Genomic DNA, 10,237 nt, shown 5'->3' on the forward strand with positions numbered 1-10,237 from the left:
CACAGAACATGCAATGAACCCTCCATTTTTCTACTCTGTTATTCTATTGCTTTTTAAAAAATTCTGGCCATAACCTACTAGATCAATTATACCACTCAATAATGGGTTCTTCATAGTTTGAAAAATAGTTTCCATATATAACAAAATTAAGGTTAAGGGAACAAACACTGTATTCACACATGAGCTTTACAAATCTTCATGAGTTGCAGATTAACTATAAAAAAGACATACCACAACAAAATAAAACCAAAGATAACAGAAGAAAATAATAAATAAAAGCACAGAAATTCATTTAAAAACAAAATAGAAATAGTCAACAAGGCTAAAAGTTGTTTTTTTGTTTTTGTGTTTTGTTTTTCTTGAGACACAGTCTCGCTCTGTCGCCCAGGCTGGAGTGCAGTAGTGTGATCTCAGCTCACTGCCAGCTCCGCCTCCCGGGTTCACACCATTCTCCTGCCACAGGCTCCCGAGTAGCTGGGACTACAGGCACCCACCACCACGCCCGGCTAATTTTTTTGTATTTTTTAGTAGAGACGGGGTTTCATCATGTTAGCCAGGATGGTATCAATCTCCTGACCTCGTGATCCGCCTGCCTCAGCCTCCCAAAGTGTAAAAGTTGTTTTTTTAAAAACAGACTAATAAAATTCTGGTAAGATTAATCAAGAGTTCAAGGAAAAAGGTGCAAATAAATACCTGAAAAGGGGAACATAACTCTAACTGCTGCATATATTTAAAAGATAAGATGATATCAATGAACTTATGCCACTACATTTGAAAACTCAGATAACATGGAAAAATTATTTTAAAATATACTTACCAAAAGCATCTCAAGGACAAACAGCAACTCTGAGTAGTTCTATAACATTAAAGAAACTGAACCAAAAGTTTAAAAGTCTCCCTATAAAGAAAATTCCAGGCCCAGAAAATTTTCCAAGTTCTACCAAATATTCAAGAAATAATAATTCCAATTTCCCACAAATTATTCCAGAGTTCAGAAAAAAAAAAAGAGGAAACACTCCAAAGCTCATTTTAGGAGGCCAGCACATGCATCATACCAAAACCCTAGAACAGTGGTTCTTGAAGTATGCTTCAGGCACCCCAGGCCCTTTCAAACAGTTTATACTGGTTTAATACTGACAGTTGCTTTACTCACTTCCATTTTCCAAAGGCTACATGATGCATGACACTGCAACAGACTGAATGCAGAAGCAGATATGATAATCCAACTGTGTTTTGTTAAGTTTTTCCAAAAGTGATAAAATATACCAATTCACAGACTCAAGATGCTCAACTCAGAGCAGAATATATACGTAAAGAAAATGGTGACAGGCATGGTGGCTCACACCTGTAATCCCAGCACTTTGGGAGGCCAGGCCGAGGCGGGCGGATCATGAGGTCAGGAGATCAAGACCATCCTGGCTAACATAGTGAAACCCCGTCTCTACTAAAAATACAAAAAATTAGCTGGGCGTGGTGGCGGGCGCCTATAGTCCCAGCTACTCAGGAGGCTGAGGTAGGAGAATGGCGTGAACCCGGGAGGCAGAGCTTGCAGTGAGCTGAGATTGTGTCACTGCACTCCAGCCTGGGAGACAGGGAGACTCCGTCTCAAAAAAAACAAAAAAAAACAAAAAAAAAGGAAAATGCTACTTAGATGTATCAAAGCCAAACCGCTAAAAAGAAACTTAAAGAAGAATATTAAAAGTAGCCAAAGGGGAAAAAATCTATTCAAGGTAGATCTTAAAACTAAATGTAAAAGGAAAAACTATAAAATATTTAGACCACAATAGAGAATATCGACATCTGGCAGAGAATGATTTCCAAAACAAAATACAAAAAGCACAAACCATTAAGAATTTTCCATCAAAAACACAATAAGGAAGTAAAAAGACAAGCTGCAAGCCTGAAGAATATATTTCCAGCACATATAACCAATAGGGACTTGCAACCAGAATAAACAACTGTACGAAGCAACAAGAAAAAAACAAACAAAAACAAAACAAAAAACAGAAAACATACTTAAACAGGAATTTCACAGACAAGGCAAAAAGGGCACATAAACATATAAAAAGATGTTTAGTCTCATTAATGGTCACGGAAAATAAAACCACAATGAAATGTATACCCAACAGCACAGGCAAATTCAGAGTCAGACACCACCAAGTATTGTTGGAGGAGATATGGAACCACAGGAACTGACTCCAGAGTCCCAAGTGGCCTCAGCAGAAGGAAGAGGGAGCTGATACCCACTATGTTAGTCTTACGTATCACATTTTGCTTGCTACCTGTCATAGTTTGAGTCCCCTCACACCCCAGACCCATGCAAAAAAGAAAAAAAAGAGTGACAAAGACAGGAGTGCAAATAGTCTACTTACTTGAGAGGTGATCTCAGAAAGCCACAGTGAGGGACCAAGGAGACAGGCAACAGGGCAAAGCCAATAAAGAGTGTGTTCTTAGGCTGGTTACTGCAGTGGGCAACAGGGGCTCCTAAGGCTACCAGGGGCCCTCTGAAGACTCATTTAGACTACAGCTGGTCGCTAAGCAGGATGGGAGGCTAGAGCATCTATCTGCAACACCTATCTGCTATTGGTTGAGGGTTGCCTGGTACTGTTATCAGTCCAGACCCTGTATTCAACAGCCCTATAAAGGTGTAAATATTATACTTTCTTTGCTATACAGCTATTCTGATAAAGATCTGCAGTTCCCTTGAGGAAGGATGGGAGAATGTCTGCCTATACGTGCAGGAATGTTACAAGATCTTTCCCAAAAGAGATCCAGCCTCCCCTTCAATTCATGGGATGTGGGTCTAAGAAGTGGCTCATATCTGAAAATGAGGTGAGAGACAGTGATTGTTCCATTGTAGCAGCTGACATCAATCTTCTACTTGCCAGCTCTTAATATTTTTTTTAACTGATGATACAAGTCAAGCAGCACCATGGCTAGCTGCCCGTCTTAGAAACATCATGCTCTATTCGCATCAGAATGGGTCAAGAATCCCCAGTTGTGAGTCCAGCCTTGCTGCCCATTCTGGGCACTATCTCTATCTTGTCTCTGATGGTTAACTACTACCATCTGGCCTCCACTATCTCAGAATCCTATCATCCTCATTGATACTTGGGAACCCAGTTCCATAGTAACATCTCCTAAAGTCAATCTTATCCTACAGAGGGCAGCCAACACTGAGCTTCTCAAAGATGCAGGTCCCCTCACTGGGCATTCCATATTAGCAGAGTGAAAGGAATAGGCCCTCCCAGGAACACAGGCAGGAGGTGCAGGTGATTCCTTCCTCAATACTCTGCCAAGATAGTTCTGATGCCTCCACCTCATTTATTGCAGTCCAAAATGTCTTGACCTTAGCACTAAGACATTTTAGGCTACATAACTCTTTTTTGTGAGGAGCTGTTCTGTACACTAGAGGTGGTTGAATAGCATCCCCATTCAGTAGAAGCCAGAAGCAACCCCCAGCTGTAACAACCAAAAATATATCCAGACATTGCCAAATATCCCTCGGGGAGGCAAAATCAGCCCTGGTTGCAAACCACTGGTATGGGTCATTGTTGTGTCCAAGCTTCGAGAAGCCTGCCCAGCCACATACCAAGACTGGCTCCAGCTGTCCTTGCTGGGTCACCAAATCCTGAATCATGAAAGAATGCTCAGCTGTCAACAGGCTCTCTCCTCTCCAGCTTTATAGTCCACCAATACCCCCACCTTTGGTCCAATACCCTTAAGATTCTCCCTGCCATTCATTGTGTTTGCCGTTTCTGCTGGTCCATATTAGCCAGGTCCTGCAACTCCTGGAGAAACTGCTTTCCTGCTCAGGCAATGCTGAGATCTGAGCGGGGGAGGAGGGAGATCTTGAGGAGGACAAGGATCATATGGTGAGGCATCTGCCTCAAGTGAGAGCTCTGCACGGTGTCCAGGCAAGAACAGACTGCTGTCCTCTGCATCAGAGAGGTGCATACCTCTACTGGTCCAAGGGATCTAAGAAAATCTGGGAATTCAAAGTTCTCTGTGCCTCTACCCAAATATCTCCATCCAGGTCTCAGGGTCTCACATCTTGCTACCATTGCCCTGATTTAGCAGAGGCAACCTGTCAAAGCTGTGCATTCAGCTTCCTTTGCAGTTCTGCCACAAGTATAATCAAATTCTGTGCCTGACCTTCAAAAGAGCCCACCCTCCAGCTGCAGGAGATGTGGCCAGAGAGCCTTCTGTCTTTCACAGTGTACCCTGAGTTCATGTCTGGCTGATCTGGGTGTGGCATTCTCTTACCCCAAGGCTTCTAAGGAAGATAACAAGAGTCAGTCAACTGCACTATCCTTATCATTACCATTGTCCATACACTGCTCAAGTGCTAGAGCTACCATACTAGCCAATGCTTTTCCTTCCACCTGAGTCTCATCCCAACCCACTGCTGGGGACAGTCTTACTACAACTGTGATGTTAGAGAGTACCAGGGGTTACCAACACCTAAATTAATACTAGTAAAGGGGTCCTTGTTGCCAACTGAGGTTGAGTAATTCCAGTTTAACAATACTATCTCACACTGCTTTCTAAAGCCACTTCTAGTACCAACAGTCTTGGTTTGTGCTCTGCCAAACTAAGAGAAAACAACTTGGGTGCAAGTGTCTTGCAAAAGGTGAATCCAGAAAGCCAGATTGAGGAAGTAAGGAGAGGAGTCAGAAGGGTGCACACCTGAGCTGGTTACCAGACTGAGCTAGGCCACAGTGCCCAGTCCTTCTATGATCCCTCTGGAGAAGCATGGAGAACACAACTCAGAGCTGTCCCTTTGGAGGATGGAAAGCCACATCATTCACCCACCAAAGCCCACCCCACACTGGCTGAGGGACACCCCCAGACACGTAAACTCCTCCACGCTTGTGAAGTGTGTCGACACAAGCTAAGCAAACTCCCACACATCTGTTTCAAACTCCAAGGAATAAAAGCTGAGAGATACGGCAAGCACTTGAGGTGGAATAAACAATAAAAGAAATGAAAGGGAAAGGATGAGAAAAGAAAGGGGAAAAGCCCCTTACTAAGAAGTGCTTTACAGAGAGAGGGTCTTCCCTGAGAGCACCCACATCACCTTTTATACACTTCATTCTAGCACCTGCCACATTTTATGAATTGGTTAAGTATTTGCAAGTCTGTCTCCTCTACTGGTTGTGATTTTTCCTGTAATCAGTTGTTCATCTCTGCTCAGTATTCCTAGCATCTAATACCAAATCTAGAACATATACTTAAGCCAGGTGCAGTGGCTCACACCTGTAATCCCAGCACTTTGGGAGGCTGAGGCGGAAGGATCGCCTGAGTCCAGTAGTTTGAGACCAGCCTGGGCAACATAGTGAGAGCCTGTCTCTACTAAAAAATACAAAAATTAGTCAGGTGCACGACTATACTCCCAGCTCCTTGGGAGGCTGAGGTGGGAGGGTTTCTTGAACCCAGGAGGTTGAGGCTGCAGTGGGCTATGACTGCGTCACTTCACTCCAGCCTGGAGTGCATATTTAATATAAACATAAATATTTGTTGAATGAACAAATGTCTCTATCCTTCCCAGTTCCATAGGTGCACACGGTTTAGAAATAAGTTTTGAGTTATTATATGTGATGGCCTCTTACTATTATCTTTCCTAAATAGGAAGGAATTTCCAAAAGAGGAGGGGGATTAACTAGATATTTCCACAGACTCTGAATTTTCTGTACCCACCCCTGAACACCCTCCTCTCCAACCATCCATCATACGCAAACACATCCAAAGAGAACCATTACTCTCCCTACTCCTGCCTTTTTTTTTTTTTTTTTTTGAGACAGAGTCTCTCTCTGCTGCCCAGGCTGGAGTACGGTGGTGCCACCTCGGCTCACTGCAACCTCCACCTCCTGGGTTCAAGCGATTCTTGTGCCTCAGCCTCCCAAGTCACTGGGATTAGAGGCGCCCACCACGCCCGGCTAATTTTTTGTATTTTGTAGTAGAGGCGGGGTTTCGCCAAGTTGGCCAGGCTGGTCTTAAACTCCTGACTTCAGGTAATCCACCCACCTCAGTCTCCCAAAGTGCTGGGATTACAGGCTTGAGCCACTGCGCCCAGCCTGCACCCCTGCCTTTATAAACCTGTGCTACATTGGACCCCTTTTGTAAAACTGCTGGGCTAGACTGAAGTGACAGTGCTCCTGACTCAGGACACTCCAACCTCATCCCTGTAACACACAGAAGCCATCCTCCCAGAACAGTTTTCACATGCCAAAGCACAGAGAGATGGAATATCTCCAAACCATCGTCCAAGGAAACAAGTCATAATGTGTCTGTCCAATGAGACTGCTCCCTACCACCAAGAAGTTAAAAGCCCAGGAAGATGACAGACTGAAACGAATCATCTACTAATGAAGGTTTATTCCATACAATACCATAACCTGGATCAAAACAAGAATTTCAGCCCTACAAACTTTATCGCCTTTAAACATATCAAACCTGCCCCTGCAAAACACTGGAATCATCTGGCTAGCTGTCAAGCACTGAGTCACTGGAAAAGTCTTTTAACCCCAATCTATGGTGAGGATGAGATGCATTTTCTGTTCCTGGAATTATTTATTCCTAAAATTTGCCTGAATAACCTTTCCTTGGTGCTTCAGGTTATATCCAATCCACTTAGTCCAATGTTTTGAGTCACAGTCTCTTGTCGTCTTAACCTTTTTATTTTTATTTTCTTTCTTTCTTTATTTTTTTGAGATGGAGTCTTGCTCTGTCACCCAGGCTGGAGTGCAGTGGCACAATCTCAGCTCACTACAACCTCAGCCTCCTGGGTTCAAGCAATCCTCCCGCCTCAGCCTCCTGAGTAGCTGGGATTACAAGCGTATGCCACTATACCCGGCTAAATTTTTTGTATTTTTAGTAGAGACGGGGTTTCATCATGTTGGCCAGGCTGGTCTTGAACTCATGACCTCAAGTGATCCACCCACTTTGGCCTCCCAAAATGTTGGGATTACAGGCACGAGCCACCGCGCCTGGCCTCTTCTTAAACTTTTTAGAAAGGCCCTTACAGCTGAACTCCCGGGGCCACTGCTACACTGGATCTTAACCCAACTGTTCCAAAAACAGAGGAACCAAATATAAGCGAAACCAAGAAAAGCCACAATTCATTGCCTTACTTGATAGGATTCTTGATAATTAAAGTTATTTTATGGCTAAATGCCCCTAAAAATTATTATCAATTAAAAACAATACCCTTTTAATTGTGGGATTATACTATAAGACAACGTGTGTCATTACATAATTAATATCTAAATCTTACTAAGCACTTACTACATGCCAGGGTCTGTCTGAAGCACTTTATAGTGTTAACTTATTTAATCTTCACAATAGCACTATAAGCCAAGCTATTATTACCCTCATTTTACAGATGGGGATAGTACAGCAGAAAGTTTAAGCACCTGGCCCAGTATTACACAAGTGGAAATGCCAAAGCTAGGATTCAAAGCATGGCAGTCTGGCCCCAAAACTGATTATCCATTCATACCCTCACATGCAACCAGGAAGTCGGGGAAAGTGAATGATGGAAACTGAATCATCTATTTTATTAAGATGAATAGCCTTTGAGTTCCGAAAGTTACAAACTAAGTCCAGTTAAAGTACATAGAGCACTTACCTGACTTACAAGAAGAATTTAAGTGGACATATTTCAAGACCACGTCTTCACACAAGTAAGTCAAGAACCTTTCTAGATTAGCACTGCCCAATTAGTAACACCAAGCAAATATTTGATTCTCAAAATCGTGTGTTTAGATCTGGTTCCCTCCGAATGTAACAAAGCCCCAAACACCCCTGGGCTTCAAGTTGAAATCCAGAGCCGGTGTGCTTCTGGCCACCTAGTCCCCAGACTAACATGCCCCTGGCCCCAGCCCGACACACCCCCGGGCCACCTAGTCCCTGGCCTAACATGCCACCAGCAATCTAGTTCGCAGTCTAACACGCCCCTGCCCCGTCCTGACAGGCCTCCGGCCACCCAGTCCCCTGCCTAACACGCCCCCAGCCACCTAGTGCCTGGCCCAACATGACACCGACCAACCAGTCCCCGGCCTAACATGCCCCCGGCCACCTAGTTCCCGGCCACCCAGTCCCCGGCCTAAAACGCCCCCGGCCACCCAGTCCCCGGCCTAACACGCCCCTGGCCCCTTCCCCACCTCGTCCCACGGCTCCCGGCACCGCAGGGGATGCCGCAGGCCACCGCCGGGCCCTGAGGCGCAGGACATCCCCGTGGGAGTAATCAGATCCCTGTGGCTGGCTGGAAGGTGGCAGCAGGAAGGGAGGGGTCACGGCGGAGGGCGGAGAGCCGAGAGCGGAGGGCGGGTCCCCGGAGGAAAGAAAGGAGCGGACTGGGGGCGAAGGTTGGCTAGGACAGGTGGGTACCAAGATGCAGCAAGCACGGCCGCCGCCGGGGGAGAAGGAGAAGCAGGAGTGGAAATCGGAGCGCTCCAAAAGCGGGCAGTCATTGTCACGGCCCCGGCGGGGCTGGGGGTGGCCTCTCGCAGCCCACGGGCCTCCACGAAGCCTCTGCGCGGCCGCGCTCCCTCGGCCCTTGTCTCTACCTAGCCGCGGCCCCGGGAGGCCCGAGCCCTAGCCTCAGCGCCAGCCCGGCCGCCGCCCTGGAGCGCCGCGCTTACCTCGGCCACGGCTGCCTCCCGCTCGGCCCCGCGCTCGGTCACCGGCTCATGCCGCGGGGCACGGGCCACCTCCGCCCGGGTCGGATCGCGCCGATTCGCCAGCCACTACCTCCAGGGCCGAGTCTGGGCGAGCCAGCAGCGAGCTCGGGGAGGGTGACCGGGCTCCGGGGCGTCTGACACCGAGCGCACTGCGCATGCGGGAGCGGCCAGGCCGCGCCTCCTGGTGGACAGGAGGAGTCAGGGCACCGCTGCAGTGTTTTCCCAGTCAGGCTCCGCAGTGAAATGCTCAGATACCCTCATTCATAATTAAAGAATCCTTAAACCCAAACAAGACACCACGCGTCGCTTATAAAACTAACAAATATGTAGTCGTTTTATTATAATCAGTTCTGGTGAGGGTACAACATTCCTGGAGGGCAATTTGGTACTATCCATCAAATGGAAAATTCTGGTACCCTTCGGTCCAACAAGCTCTCTGTGGATAGGATATTCTCAACAATGTTTGCCAAAAATTTCCGCGACAGCATTCTTTCTAATCATAGCGAAATGCTAGACACAATCGAAATAAATTATGGAATTTGATTAGTGATTCGAATGTGAGAGGGTGCAATATATATGGGTAAGGAAATATCTCCAAGATATTAGTTAATATGAAAGCGTAGTCCAAAACAGCAGGCAAGTACGATCACTTTTAGGTAAACTACGCATATGCAAAAACAAAAGGGAGAAACATGTAAGGAAGGTGCTTATATTCAGGCATGTATATAACTTTTTTCTGGAAGGAATGCAAGAAGAAATGAAGAGCTTCAGGTGGAGTAGTTGTCGTGGCAGAAATGGAAGCATTTATGGCCAGGCAAGGTGGCTCACGCCTGTAATCCCAGCATTTTGGGAGGTCTAAGCGAGAGGATCGCTTGAGCCCAAGAGTTTGAGACCAGCCTGGGCAGCACAGCAAGACCCCGTCTCTACAAAAAATACAAAGTTAGCCAGGCATGGTAGCACCCGCTTGCAGTCCCAACTACTCAGGAGGGAGAGGCAGGAGGATTGCTTGAGCCCAGGAGGTCAAGGCTGCAGTGGGCCGTGGTCATGCCACTGCACTCCAGCTGGGGTGTTAGAGCAAGACCCCGTCAAAAAAAAAAAAAAAAACCCGCATTTTTTTGTATCTTTCTATATTATTGACATGATTTAGCGCTATAGATGCACAGTAAAACCGCTGTCATAAAGCAGTAAGTGGAATCTAAAAAATTAAATGAAAATTCCGAGTGACGTTATTGAGAGGTTAATGAAATGACCTCGGGCCTGTGATGCTGGTTTGATAGAGCTGTGGGTCTGGCTGCAGGATCCAAATCCCTTCTGGTCCTACATGTACTTTGGCGCCATCTGGTGGAAGTTGTCACTGATAGCTTCAATATTCACAGTGATTATTCTGAGACTAGACACCTACAGAGGCTTCCGGCAGCAACCATGATTCCAGGGATATTTTTGTGATTAATGCCTGATTGTCACAGGTCTAGGGAGATTGGGATGAGGGCATTCTGGGAATGGGACATTCATGTTCTGCTTCCCCACATCTAAGGGGCATTGCTCTGCTTTCC

The 10,237-nt window shown here is 46.2% G+C and overlaps 1 protein-coding gene across 2 annotated transcripts in view; it reads right to left on the reverse strand.

The window, feature by feature from the left end:
* EXT2 (exostosin glycosyltransferase 2) overlaps nucleotides 1–8,741 on the reverse strand; it is a 202,498-nt gene extending 193,757 nt beyond the window's left edge. The window contains exon 1 of one of the 2 annotated variants that reach the window (XM_050758872.1): nucleotides 8,646–8,741. Coding sequence is in view for 1 of the 2 variants with exons in the window: in XM_050758870.1 (XP_050614827.1) it covers nucleotides 8,166–8,234 (69 nt within the window). In the remaining variant the exon portion in view is untranslated. Of the gene's footprint in view, nucleotides 1–8,165; nucleotides 8,292–8,645 lie in introns of those variants that run through there. The other variant, XM_050758870.1, reaches the window with a different exon arrangement.
* Nucleotides 8,742–10,237: the final 1,496 nt, after the last annotated feature.

Source organism: Macaca thibetana, chromosome 14, assembly GCF_024542745.1.
Source record: "Macaca thibetana thibetana isolate TM-01 chromosome 14, ASM2454274v1, whole genome shotgun sequence".
Lineage (NCBI taxonomy): Eukaryota > Metazoa > Chordata > Mammalia > Primates > Cercopithecidae > Macaca > Macaca thibetana.